Source organism: Musca domestica, unplaced genomic scaffold (genome assembly GCF_030504385.1).
Source record: "Musca domestica strain aabys unplaced genomic scaffold, Musca_domestica.polishedcontigs.V.1.1 8, whole genome shotgun sequence".
NCBI lineage: Eukaryota > Metazoa > Arthropoda > Insecta > Diptera > Muscidae > Musca > Musca domestica.
In genome coordinates, this window is record NW_026712409.1 from 9,581,467 (window position 1) to 9,596,429 (window position 14,963).

The following is a 14,963-nucleotide window of genomic DNA, read 5'->3' on the forward strand; positions in this document are numbered from 1 at the left end:
GCCAAATGTTATCGTGAAAATATTCTGGAGGGTGTATTAAAGCCTTGGGTACGCAAATATTTTGGCCGCACACCTTGATCGATCTCCGCTCCTATTAATCGACCGTGGCATCAGAATAAATGCCGAATATTATCGCGAAAATATTCTGGTGGGTGTGTACGAAAGCCTTGGACACGCAAACATTTTTGCAGCAGACCTTGGACATTGCAACAGGACCATCGCAGTCAGCACGCGCCACCCAAGAATGGTTACAAAATGTGGTTCCTCGCTTCGTTTCCAGCGCACAATGGCCATCAAAATCTCCGGATACCACTCCGTTGGACTATTGTGTCTGAAGTATTTTGGAAAGCAAGGTTGACACTAAAAAATACCAAAGTGGCGATCAAATCAAGCAAGCACTTGGCCGGGAATGGGCCAAAATACCGCAGAGCAACATTCGGGCAGCGTGTGACGGTTTCATTAGCCGTTTGAAGACCATAATTCGTGCCAAAGTTGACCAATTCGAACAAATCTAAACTTGTTCTAATATTTGATGCTATTTCCGACATTTCTTGCTTTCATTCAATAATTTAAAAAAAAAAAAATGTAAAAATGATGACGTTTGACTTTGTTGTAGTTTTTTTGTCTCACCCTGTACATCTAAAGGACTTATGGGTCTTCTAGATGGCTTCCATATGTGGAAGACCATACTATCGGCCCTGTGCACAAAATACTCTTACAGGTTTCCATCGACGAGAATAACTTCTATCCAATCGATTTTTCTTAGGCTGTTCCATATTACTTAGTTTAATTTTCAAATGAATCTAATCTTTAACCACATTTCCATGCACTGTGCGATGGCCCTGTCTGTGTCAGGAGACCATGTCATCACCAGAGATTCATTAGGGGAATATTAGAATACTCCACCAGGAATAAAGAGGCTAGGGTTACGACCAACAAATGCTGGCACACATTAAATGATTACAACATTCGAAGGCAAAGGATATGGTGCTCTCCCCCGCTTTCTCTCTCACACACACAGAAACACACACACTCTTTGTGTATAAATGTGTGTGTGTGTAATATGTGGTGTATGGATGGTTGGATGGATGGGCTTGTCAGGGCACGTGCCATTTGATATGATTATTATGTTTTTAGTATTTGTAATGTTTGAACAATTGTTGTGTAACATTCTTGGAAATCTTTAGTAGCATTTTTTTTTTTCAAAAAAAAAAAAAGAAAGGATTGACATCGACTGAAAAGAAAATATAATATGTATGTAAAATATGCCTTTCACATGAAACTATTCAACTGTGAAATTCTGTTTGCCTCATGCTCATGGATAAGAAATAATCCTTTTTTGCGCAAATTTTTATTTACTTTTGTCTCTGTCTCTGTCTTTCTCTTTCGTTTTGTTCTTTTCCAAACAGGTTTACGCATACGAATAGCTGATTTATTTTTTAAATTATTAGCGTGTGTTTTGTATATATTACGTGTGATAACGGATACAGATCCAACCTATGCCACATGGTGAGTGAGAGATATTTTTAACTTTTCGGATTTAAATTTAGATTTTGACCTTGGTGTGTTTTTCTTTTTTGTTTTTTTCCTTTGCAGTTATGGCTGTACGGTTAGCAATAAAACGGAATTTCTGGCTTCGGCCCAACTGACCGAAGAGGAGTTCCAGGAGAAACCCATTATCAATTGGGAGGCAATATTGTGGGTGAATCGTCCCACAGTGTTATGGGCTGTTCAATTAATTTTAGCTTTAGTCTCACTAACGGAAGCCGTACTCTTAACATATTTAGGCTATAAGGTAAGTATGCCAAGTTATATAATTTTAATTTTTTCTTTAATATATCTCCCTTGCACCACCACCACTTGAAGTTACTCACACACACACACAAATTAACTGGCTACTTTAATTTATGTTAACAATTTGTTAAACAATTCATAAACCACCACATACCCAATCAACTCAAAGTTTATCAACCAGGGATGGAAAATTGAAATTACTGGGAATTTTGAGAAATGTTTAGTTTAACAAAAATAAATACTTTGGTACCCTTAGAGGGTTAATACTTTCAATAAATATCAATTACCTCGGAAATATATTTTGAGTTTCACAGACATTTAAGAAAAAAAAAACAATTAAAAACGCTGTAATTTCGGCCGGGCCGAACTTTGAATACCCTCCACTATTTTGAATAAATTTGGCAATTTTCAAAAAAAAAAATCTATTAAAAATTTTGTTAAAATCCTAAAAATACCGAATGTAACCGTTATATTACGGTCGTGGACCTGCATCATCAAAATTATGAAAATACCGAATGTATGGAGGTATTATTATATGATGGGGGCTATACCGAAACGTGGACATGCACAGATATTTTTCTGTCATAGACTGTAGTATCCATTACGAACTTCAAATACCAAATTTGAAGCTATTCCCGTGAATAATGTCGCTAAAATCATCCAAATACCGAATATCGGGAGGTACCGCTATATGAGGGCTATACGAAGACGTGGACCTGTACAGACAATTTTCTGTCATAGGCTGTCGTATCCATTACGAACATCAAATACCAAATTTTATGAAACAATTCCGCTAAAATGTCGCTAAAATTATCAAAATACCAAATATCGACAGGTACCACTATATGGGGGCTCTACGATGACGTGGACCTGCTCAGACAATTTTCCGTCTTAGGCTGTAGTATCCATAACAAACTTCAAATATCAAATTTGAAGCAATTCCGGTGAATAATATCCGTTATATGGTACCGTTATATGGGGGCTTTACGACGACGTGGACCTGCACAAACAATTTTCTGTCTCAGGCTGTAGTATCCATTACGAACTTCAAATACCAGATTTGGAGCAATTCCGGTGAATAATGTCGCTAAAATCATCAAAATATCGAATATCGGAGGCTATACAAAGGCGTGGGCCTGCACAGACAATTTTCTGCCATAGGCAGTAGTATCCATTACGAACATCAAATACCAATTTTAAAACAATTTCGGTGAATAATGTCGCTAAAATCATCAAAATGCCGAATATCGGAAGTACCGTTATATGGGGGCTATACCAAAACGTGGACCTACATTACCCATTTTCAATACCAAAAGTCCTGCAGGCATAATATACATTTTAGTAAAATTTTATCAACCTACTTCATTTCATTCGGAAGCTAGAGTAATTTCCACAGATGGACAGACGTTCGGACATCGCTAAATCGACATAGAATTTTATGCTGATCAAGAACATATATACTTTGTGGGGTCTAAAATGTATATTTCGAGGTGTGACATACGGAATGACAAACTTACTATACCCTCCATACCATGGTGGAGGGTATAAGAACTATAAATTCATTTGCTCCAAATAAATTCCTTAACTGCCAAACTTATTTCATAGTAACTTTTCCATCCCTGAAAATAACTAGTGTCAACAAATATTAACCCGGGAAAGGAAGGTGGTGGAAAATTAACCTCCCCTACATAATTCTATTTATTGTTACCATTTGTTTACCATCTGGGTAAAAATCGACCTGCTTTGTTAAGTTAATTTACCATCCAGGCCTCTATTTTATTGTATTATTTGTTCCTTATTAATATAATATATTGTTGTTGTTGTTGTTCTCATTTATTTTCTTTACAGGGAAATATATGGCAACAAATTCTTTCGTTTCATTTTATATTAGAATTAATTACGACAATACCTTTTGCATTAACGGTAAGTTTCAGAAATGCTGTCAAATGTATTTGTGTTTGTTTTGGAATGGAGGATATTGTAAGTTAATAATTTCGTTGAATCTTGAGTCCTGTAAAAAACTACATTCCTAGAAGGATTTAACACCTCAACTTAAGATCCTGAAAAACTTGGTCAACATTGGAAGTTGAATAGCCTCAAGGTGTTTTTTTCTTAATGAGATATAATAGTTTTCTATAAAAAGGCGCGAATATATTAGAACACATAGCAGAGATAGTAAACTATCGGCAGCCCATATTTCTGATAGTCGACTTTCAATAAAACGCATTGCTGCAAGGAGCAGGATTCATATACATGAACATCCATTCAAATCTTTAATTTTTCCAATTTTTTTCCGGCCAAAGTAGGGCTACTAGGAGAAGGATTAGGACTTTAGGACTTAGGACAAAATGTTTACGCTATAGAGAAGAGTTACAAGAATTTTATTTTTATTTAATTTTTTTTTTTTTTTTGAGGTCTTTCATTGATTTGAAGCCCTTTCGAAGATCTATAGAGAAGCAGGCATTCAGCATTCATCTACATAATGTAATAATCTTTTAAAGGTCTTCATTGAAACATACTCTTCCAAAGGATTTTACATAAATAAATGTCAGAGTAGAAGCATTTTCAAAGAACGTGTATTGAATGGAAGTTCTCCCAGGTGACTTTTATTAAAGTTCTCTCAGAGGACTTCTATTAAAGTTCTTTGACAGAATTTCTATTAAATGTTTCTTTTAAAAATCTCTCAGAGGACTTATATTGAGGACCTCACAAACGACTTCTATTCGATTTCTTTAAGAAAAGTTTTATTGAAGTTATATTGAAAGGAAATACTCTCAAAAGCCCTTTTCCGCTCTGAGGTTTTCCTTAAAATAGAAGAATAGAGGGTTTTCTGCAGAATAGAAGTCCTGTATAAAAAAATCCCTCTGTTCTTCTATAAAATATGTTTTTTAGAATCAAACGAAACGTCCTATCAATGGCCTTCTATAGAGAAGTTCTCTTAGGCGTCTCCTATATGATTTAAGCTCAGTAGCAGGAATTTCTATTGAATCGATGTACTCTCATAAATAGTTTTATAGTCCCCTTTGTCATATAATATCTTAGAACAAAGTATAAAAAATAATTCTACTTTTAAATGTCTTCTTTGAGGGTGGATAAAAGTCCGATCAATGGATCTCAAATAAATAGATGTTCTCTCAAAGGACTTCTATTGATCGAAATTCCTATTTTTGGAGATACATTTATATTGGAAGACTCGCATAAAATTGAAGTGTCCTGGGAAATTAAAGTCCTCCATAGAAGGATAACCTCTCGGAGGAATTGTAACAAATTTTAGGTCTTGTAATTTTTTAATAGGACAATAATTTTATCAGATCTCCTTTTTGAAAAAGACCCCTTTGGGATCTCCTATGGAATTGAGTCCTCTTGGAGGACTTTTACTTAATAGAAGTCTTCTTCATCATGAAGAGCTCCTATAGAGTAAAATTCCGCTTGAATAATAACTGAATTCCACTTGGAAATCTTTTATAGAATAATAGTCTACTCAGAGAATTCCATATAGTAGGAGTCCTTTAATATATATTTTGCCTATAAAATTCATCAAAAAGCATCTATGAAATACACTTCTCTAAGAGATGGAGATTTTTCAGAAGGCTTCTAAACTTCTGAATTCTTTCGAAGGAAATTTTTTTGTGATATAACTTCTCTCAATAGTCTTTTGAAGAGAAAAAGTAGTTTAGATTACATCTGTAAACAAAATCGTCCAGAGATCTTCTATAGAGAATTGATCCTCTCAGAGGCCTTTTGTTGAGAAATTTCTTTCGGAGATCGATTATAGCTTTTAAGCTCTCTGGGAGGATATTTATGAAATTAAAGTCCTCTTAGTCCTCAATAAGGACTTAAGGACTTCCATAGAGTGGAATTCCGTTTTCATAACTATTAGCAAAAAAAGGAAATTCCTTGGAGCACTTCTCTAAAACAAACAGTAGAAATTTAGTAAGGCCCTAATACTTCTGAGATCCCAAAAGACCATTTTTCTAATAAAATACTTCTCATTGGTCTTTACTGGAAAATGTAAAAGAAAACTGTTTCCCATGATCTTCTATAAAAGATAAGTTCTCTAAGAGGTCTTCTGTAGAACATACGAGATTTCGGGATTTTTGCATTGCTTATTTCTAAGTTCTCACAAATAACTTCTATAAAACATAGATTCTCTAGAAAAGTATTTCAAGAGATATCTAATAGAAATAATCGTATAAAGACTACAAGATGAGGAAAATGTTCAAATGTCCTTTAAGAAGTCTTCTAAGAAAGAAAAGCTCCTAGAATAGAAGAGCTTTGAGTGCAACTCTATTGTTGAGACCCCAACAGGAAAGAGTAAAAATCCAGAGTATTTTTTTAGAACATATATCGTTTATAGAATAAAAGTTCTCACTTGAGGCAATAGGAAATAGTAGGCATGTCGCAGATTTTTTAATAAAGTAGAGCTATAGAATATTAAAATATGTAATAAAAAATAGAAGATTTTTAAAAATTTTTATAATTTTTTAGTTATCTCATAAAACTGAGGTCCTTTTAGAAGCCTGTATAAGAATAGAAGCTCTTTCAGAGATATAATTTCGGATATAAAATGTTTTCGTTTTTCTTTTACTGAAAGAAATCCACTGAGATGTATTCCCTAAAGTCAGCTCTGAGGTCTTCTATTGAATATAAGTTCGGTAGAATTTTTTAGAAAAAATTTTATAGAACCGTATCATTTTCAGTGGTATTCTTTGGGGAATTTCTATTATTTCTCAGGAGTATTGTATAGAATATACGATTTTGATCTATTCAGCAGAAAGGACATCGTCTAAAAGATATTACATAGTAGTCTGCTCTAAAGTTTTCTATGGAACAAAAGTTCCATCAGAAGTCCTTTCAAAAATCTTCTATTGAATATAAAATTTTTCTTCCGTATGTAGAAATCTGCAGATCGTGGTTGAGAGATGTATTGTAAAGGATAGAAGCTTCCTTCATATGTCATCTGCAGATCATGGAGGATATTGTAATGTCCTTTCAAAAAAATCCTCCAGTAGGCTTTTTATGCCTGCGATTGTAAGAGGCCAAATGAGTGAGGTGTCCCTTATCTCCCAATTATCTCTTTCATCAAGCATTTGATATTTATTTTAACTAGATACAAGCATAATGAACTATTTATTATACCCTACGTTCCATGTTATTGGTCTGTTCCAGAACTGCAAGAATGTAAAAGTTTTTACTATGATAACCGATTTTCTCTTTATCTTATCGAAGAAAATTGTAAAACAAGTAGATTCTTGCAGGTACTGGAACAGATCATATATATATGACAAAATTTCAAAAACTCAATATTTTCTCTAATTTTGTTTATGTCTTTTTCTCCCAGATATTATGGTCTCCATTAAGAAATTTATTCATACCCATATTCCTAAATTGCTGGCTGGCGAAACGTTCCCTGGAGAACATGTTCGTAAGTAACGAAAAATTCAAATCCCATTTGAGATACAATTAATAAAAAATTGATTATTTACTTCAATTTCAGAACGATTTACATCGGGCCATGCAAAAGTCACAGTCAGCCTTGTCACAACAACTGACAATATTGTCGGCCACATTGTTGTGTTTAGTTTTTACCAGGTGAGTTGCATGGAACTCTCCCTCTCTCTCTCTCTCTCTCTCTGTCCTATTATATAACCATAAAAATATGACATTGAATGCATGCTTCACAAAACAGATATTTCCATTCAAACATTCTTTTTTATATTTTTTTCTTCCTTTCATTTCATCTTCTTCTTCCCTTTTTTTCTTATTCATTGTTTGTTTGTGTCTTCCAGCGTTTGTGGCATACAACATTTTCAACGTGCCGGCCATCGCCATTTGAATTTATTCCAGTCCACCTATTATGTGGTGGTCACCTTCTCGACAGTGGGTTACGGTGATTTCGTGCCCGACATCTGGCCCTCACAGTTGTACATGGTCATAATGATTTGTGTGGCTTTAATTGTTCTACCAACGCAGGTAAGTTATGGTGGCAGAGTTTTAAGAGCAAACAAACCGAAACGAACAAAAACCCAGAGAATCGGGCCATTATAACAACAGTAACAGACTGACGGCCACAAGAAAAGAAAATGTAAACAAAAGGAGAACCCTGGAATGGGTTTATGCTTTGTTTACGTTTCATGTGAAGTGGATTCTGTAGCAGACCGCCTCAGTAGGGAAAAATGGGAGAGGGCAATGATATTTTATATAATGTGACAGTTCATTGAAAACAAAATGAGTTGTGTACAAAATATTTATACCCAGGCATATAGAAATATGTTTTTGCTTTGAAAATGAGAACAGTGATGTGAAAGCGAATTCGGAGAATGTCAGGGAAGGTATTTGTTTTTTTTATATGAATGTCCAATATAAAGGACTGTATAGAAGACCCCTTTAAATGTCATCTCTATACATAAATATGTATTAACTTGTAAAAAATTCATGAATTATTTATCTTCAAACCCCAGACAAAAAACGACAACAAGAGGAGAGATATTTCTGGGATTTTGAAATATTTACCAAAAGGTACTCATGAGAACCAAAACTCTGTTTCTGAAAGGTTGAAATTAATATCTTAATATTTCGTACACAGATCTCCCGCTGGTTACAGACGTGAGATAGGGTGGAGTTTCTAGAAAAAGTAATTAATACCCTACTGTTTAATAATACTAAAATTTGATATACTACAGGGTTGCCCCGGACCTTTGGGCCCTTTGGGCCCATTCCAATCGACGAGGCTTGTCCGCAGGCAACATTCTTTGCGTCAATTGAATTTTGTACGGGAACAAATGCAAATCAATGCGAATAATCCGTTGTAAAGTGGACCGAGCCATGCCCAACTGCTGAGAACGGCGATTTTGGGATGTTCTTGTGGACCTCTCAACAGTTGCTCGTACGGCAGCGATATTCTCGGCCGATCGCCTTGGTCGACTTTAATATGGCCTCTTCGGATTAGAAAGAGCCTTACCAGTCGAAAAATTTTCGTATAAACGCTTAATGGCGTTCTTAGAAGGCGCACTTCTCACATTTTTTAATGTTTTAAAAGCACGTTGAGTTTTCACAATTGACTTCTTCTGTTGAATGTAAATTTCATCTGTTTCAGAACGAGTGTATTGGTTCTTGGTAACAATCTGCTTGGACTGACGCTTCAAACGCGGTATGTCATTAAGCGATGTGACATCTCTGTCAAAAGTTATGGCGTTGCCAGATGGGTCCGTCAAATATGGGCAACCCTAAGGTTCAAAATCTAAAAATTTCAAATATTTTGTTCGAACTCAGAATCCTAATTTTTTATGCCCTCAGGCATATGGCGTAAGAGGGAATATATAATTTGATTCAGCCAAAACGTGCCTCGTTGAAATAACAAAAAATGTCAAAATGTTAAAAAAAATAATAATTAACTGCACAGAAAACCAAATATTTGCGAAAATGGAAAATGGTCAACATCGGTCCCCTCCATCCAATAACTCCCCCACAAAGGGTAAAAATTTTGAAAAATTATAAAATTATAAACTCATATGATATGTAATGTAACGTTCCGGTTGTCTTCAAATTTCACACATCCTATTATTTTTATTAAAACAAGTTCTGGAAGATGGAATATATCGGTCCACTCCTTCAGGTACCTCCCACAAAAAAGGTCGAAATTTTCCAAGAAAAAATATTTTCTACACAGAAAGAGAAAGGATAATTCGATTTTGCTCTTACTTTGAAAATCCTAATATTTGCATCAATGCTAGGTCAGGTGTGAAAATGGACAATATCGGTCCACTCCATCCAGTAACACACCCTCCCCCCCACAAGGGGTCAAAATTTTGAATGATTATAACTCTTATAAATTGTTATGTAAGAGTCCGATTGTCTTCAAATTTCACACATCCCAATAAATTGATTTACCCAGGGTCTGGTGTTAAGATGGAATACATCGGTCCACTCCTTCTGGTACCTCCCCCATAAAAGGTCGAAATTAAAAAAAAAAAAACACTATTTTCTGCACAAAAAGAGAAGCAATACTTAGATTTTGCTCCAACTTTGTTAATTCTAATATTGGCTTCAGTTCTCGGTCAGATTCATAAATGGATAATATCGATCCCCCACAAAGGGTAAAAATTTTGAATAATTATAACTCCTATAAAATGTGATAGAAGAGTCCGATTCAAATTTCACACATCCTGTGATTTTTATTAACAGAAAGCCTGGTGTTAATATGGAATACAACGGTCCACTCCTTCTCCGATACTCCGATTTTGCTCCAAACTTTTCAAATCCTAATATTTGCCTCAGTTCTCGGTCAGGTGCAAAAGTAGAAAATATCAGTCAACGTGAAATTAACATCCGATTCCATTTAGACTTGGCACTTCTGAATATTTCTATCAACACAGGATCTGTCATAAAAACGGTAGAGATCAAACCATTCCTTCTGGTACCTCCCGTCAACATTTTGAATATGAAAGTCATAAAACGCGAAATAAGCATCAGGTTCTCTTTATATTTCACACATCTGATTATTTCTACTAACACAATATATAAGGGATATATCGGTCCACTCCTTCTAGTACCTCCCCCACAAAGCCTCAAAATTTCGAATATTCATGAAGGTCATTAAAAGCGGAATTAACATTCGATTACATTCCAGACTTGGTACATATCAATATTTCCATCAACACAGGATCTGTTATAAAGATGGTAGAGATTGGACTATTCTTTCTGGTACCTCCCCCACATAGGGTTCAAGATTTTTGAAAAACACAACGCTCCAAAAGATCAAAATATGCATCCAATTCTTTCCAAATTTCACACATACAAACATTTTTGTTAAGACAAGATCTGTGGTGAAGGTGATGTATATCTGCGAACCCCTTCTGGTAACTCACCCGCAAAGGGTCACAATTTTCAATACTTTTATCTCTCATTCTCTCAAACTTGCTATGTCTAAATATTTATTTAAACCAGAAACCTGAGATTAATATGAAATGTATGATCTCGCACAAAATTTGATATAAGTGTTCGATTTTCTTGTAATTTTGCCCATACCTAATATTTTTATCTGTATTAGATGAAGTATAAAAATGGAATAATTCGGTTGAATATACCTGTGAGGTAGTACATTTTAATATTTTCTAAAAATGATCACATTTTTCAAATAAAGTTAAGAAAGTAGTCGATATAGTCCAAACCTGGCAGATCACAATATTTATATCATATTTTTTTAGGTCCGATACGAAATGTATAGAATAGACCTGTGCCTTCGGAACCTACTTCATACAGAGCCAGCAAATTAAAAAATCATGACAAAAGTCAAACAAGTAAGCAAAGGCTATAGCCGTGCGGGGCCGACCATGTAATACCCTACAACACTACAAGCTGTTCGAAGTCCCCTTATATCCAAATCCATTTTGGAAGATTTCGTTTTTGAAATAATGTCAAAGAGCACCGTCCAGAGGTTACCCTTAGTTTTTTGGCCCGGAAAATTTGGCAAAAGTTGTGAAAGTTGTGATCCATTTTACAGCTAAATGTAATCCAATGGTCATCCAAAATGCTAGACTTCTTCTCTGTCCTCAACTCTCTTTCGATGCGAAATTCCGTGTCAATTAGTGTTTAATTGTGGCCTATAGAACGACTACAAAATTAGAAAATTTTAAAATTTTTAGTCTTAAACTTCTAAATACAAATCCTAAGAACAATAAGCTTCAATTCTGACCCTACCCCCCAGGAAAAAATTTCGTGAGGATCAAAACGTAATGTTGGGGGGTGTAAAAATTTAGAATATTTAAAATTCAAAATTGAAAATCAAATTGAAAAAATCGCATGCGATAAAAAATATGACAAAAATTGAAAAAAAATCGACAAAAGATGTTCACTTTTTTATTGGTAAATTATCCCGCGATTTTCTTAGATTTTATCCTTTTCTGGCAAGAGAAAATCGGCCCAGTGGTTCTTGATTTATAAGCAGAATAAATAAGATCAATTCTTTTACATATCTATTGTACCTATTTTGCTATATATCCGGTTTCTTGACTATTAGCATCACTGTAATGGTCAGAAGTGATCTTTAAATGTATTTGTGATTTGGCTGGAACTAAAAATATTCGCGGTTTAGTGGAAATTTTCCCATTTTCTAACATAAAAGTTAGGGTCTATTTTACCCGCTAATTATTGTTCGATGGCCAAATTGATAGGTTTCTGCCCAGTTCAAAACACTAACTCCATGTAAAATTTCGCGTCGATTGGTTCATAATTGTGGCCTATAGAGCAACTGCAAAATCAGGAAAATTTACTGTTTTTGGTCCATTTCAACCCCTACATATCGTGCAATCATTCCCAAAAACAATAGGATTCTATTCTGGCCCTAATCCCACCTTCATTTTCAATTTCGTGAGGATCGGTTCATAATTGCGACCTGTAGCTTGATTACAAATTAACATAGACAGACGGGCGGACGGACATACATAGCTAGATCGACTCAGCTCGGCGAGCTAGGAAGACCCATATATACTTTCCTATGTGGGAAACCAATATTTCGAGGTGTTACATAATTTTTGGCCCAATCAAACTTATAATACCCCCAACACATAGTGTTGTAGGGTATAAATATATATAAATAATCGAACATTGGTTGAGGGCAAAACCGACTGATACTTTTGTAATATACAACATTGGTGCAAAACATTTTGAAAATTCGTACCAAAAATACTAATTAGTACAATTTTGCCTGACGGCTTTAAAATATTCTACGAAATTCAATTTACAAAAATTGTACGGTTTTGGTACTGAAAAGATATGAAAATTTTGGTACAAATGGTATTTGGATGAAAATGGGCATACCTATTACATTTGTACTGTTTGACACTAATACCAATGCAAAGACCCTAATATTCGAAAACTGGAAAGTGGAGTTCTGAGTCAAGTCGCTAAAAATACAGAATCCTTGACAATTCGTATTAAAAAAATGAGATATTCGGACAAAGTTTTTTGTGTGATATTTCGAGTACGAAAAACTATAATTCCTTAAATTTTTAGAAAATACCTATCGGTAGACCATGAAAAAATGTAGTAGTTTTCCATGAGGAGAAATTGTGAACTTTGAAAGGCTTTATGAAAGGTCAACTGTGAGGATCTTAGAAAAGTCTTCTATAAATAAGTGAAATATATTATTTACATCATTCCTTTAATGCCGAGGAAATTTTTTTTTCATTACAGGGGAGCTTTTCGCTGAAAATCTTCCAGTTATATAAATGGAGGTTCTCTCATGGTTCTTATTCAAATTTCAAACTGATTTTTAATATTTTCCCTCAGCATTCAAAACACTGTTCGAAATTAATGACGTCATATTTAAGCATTTAAACTTAATGTAGGTCACATCTGTCAAACTGAAATAGCCGTTGTAAATAAAAATGGGAATCATAGCTATATACCAAAGGTGGTGGTGGGTGAGGGCAGTGAAGTTTGCTTATATTACATAAAACATTTAAGCCTTTGCCATGTAAACGCACGTACACACACATACATCGACAAAAAAACCCCACTCAAACCATCACCATTGTTGCCACCCATTCTCCTCTTCTGGACTTCTTCAGTGTTTGACCATCAATCAATTTCTTTATTGAATCTGTCAAATTCTAAGGGAAATGCCAGTAACCTTTTAACGTGGCGGGGCAAAAAAACCGAAATCATTGAAACTACGCAGCAACAGAACACAACAACTTTATGGAATCAATAAAGATTGTGAAAATATTGTTTTTGCATTGAGCTATGAACACTGACGTAACTTTTTTTCATTGCTGTGAGCCATAATTCTAACACTGGAGGAAAGAAATACCTGTGGCTGCAGCAAATCTACGCCCCTGCAAACATTTCTCCCGCAGCCGAACAATGCACCTCGTTTTAAAAGTTTTTTCTCTTTTTTCATTTCTTTCACAACAAAATTTATATTCGAATGCAGTTCCAGAGAACTGCATTTTTTTTTTTGTTCGTTGTCGAGGAACATTCTTACGATTCAAAAGACTAACAAGGAAATGAACTGAACGAACATTGGTACAAGGACATTTTCTAAAGTCTCGAAAACTATTTTTGTTTTCTGTCACCGTTCTGGCATTTTGCAATCACTCAAAACTTGTAACAATGCATAGCTGGAGAATGAAATGAGCACAGAGAACTTTCCGTGGCCTATGACCTTTTTTCCATCTGACTGAAGTTGGAATGATGCTGTAGCTCATGGACAGGCCAGGACATGCATAGATAGCTTATTAGCCCTCTTCTATGAGAAGACCTCCTCAGCTCTTCTATGAGAAGACCTCCTCAGCACTTCTATGAGAAGACCTTCTCAGCTCTTCTATGAGAAGACCTTCTCAGCTCTTCGATGAGAAGACCTTCTCAGCTCTTCGATGAGAAGACCTTCTCAGCTCTTCGATGAGAAGACCTTCTCAGCTCTTCGATGAGAAGACCTTCTCAGCTCTTCGATGAGAAGACCTTCAGCTCTTCTAAGAGAAGATCCTCAGCTCTTCTAGGAGAAGACCTTCAGCTCTTCCAGGAGAAGACATTCAGCTCTTCCAGGAGAAGACCTTCAGCTCTTCTAGGAGAAGACCTTCAGCTCTTCTTGGAGAAGACCTTCAGCTCTTCTATGAGAAGACATTCAGCTCTTCTTGGAGAAGACCTTCAGCTCTTCTTGGAGAAGACCTTCAGCTCTTCTTGGAGAAGACCTTCAGCTCTTCTAGGAGAAGACCTTCAACTCTTCTAGGAGAAGACCTTCAACTCTTCTTGGAGAAGACCTTCAACTCTTCTAGGAGAAGACCTTCAACTCTTCTTGGAGAAGACCTTCAGCTCTTCTAGGAAAAGACCTTCTGCTCTTCTAGGAGAAGACTTTCTGCTCTTCTAGGACCTTCAGAAGAAGACTTTCTGCTCTTCTAGGAAAAGACCTTCAGCTCTTTCAGGAGAAGACCTTCAGCTCTTCTAGGAGAAGACCTTCAGCTTTTCTATGAAAAGACCTTGAACTCCTCTATGAGAACACATTTAGCCCTCCTATATGAGAAGAATTTCCGGTCTGCTATGAGAGAAGCTAAAGCTTCTTTAAGAAGACTTTAAGCCCTAAAGAAAGATCTACTGAACCTCATGATCTTCTGTGCAAAACCCTTTTGTGTTTATCTGAAGAGGATTCTTATTTGAAACATTTCCGATTG

At 35.4% G+C, this 14,963-nt stretch overlaps 1 protein-coding gene across 1 annotated transcript in view; it reads left to right on the forward strand.

The window, feature by feature from the left end:
• LOC101895809 (potassium channel subfamily T member 2) overlaps positions 1–14,963 on the forward strand; it is a 241,293-nt gene that overhangs the window by 151,181 nt on the left and 75,149 nt on the right. The window contains exons 4-9 of the mRNA XM_059131141.1: positions 1,410–1,509; positions 1,597–1,795; positions 3,643–3,717; positions 7,136–7,219; positions 7,292–7,386; positions 7,584–7,767. Coding sequence (XP_058987124.1) covers positions 1,410–1,509; positions 1,597–1,795; positions 3,643–3,717; positions 7,136–7,219; positions 7,292–7,386; positions 7,584–7,767 — 737 coding nt within the window. The remainder of the gene's footprint in view (positions 1–1,409; positions 1,510–1,596; positions 1,796–3,642; positions 3,718–7,135; positions 7,220–7,291; positions 7,387–7,583; positions 7,768–14,963) is intronic.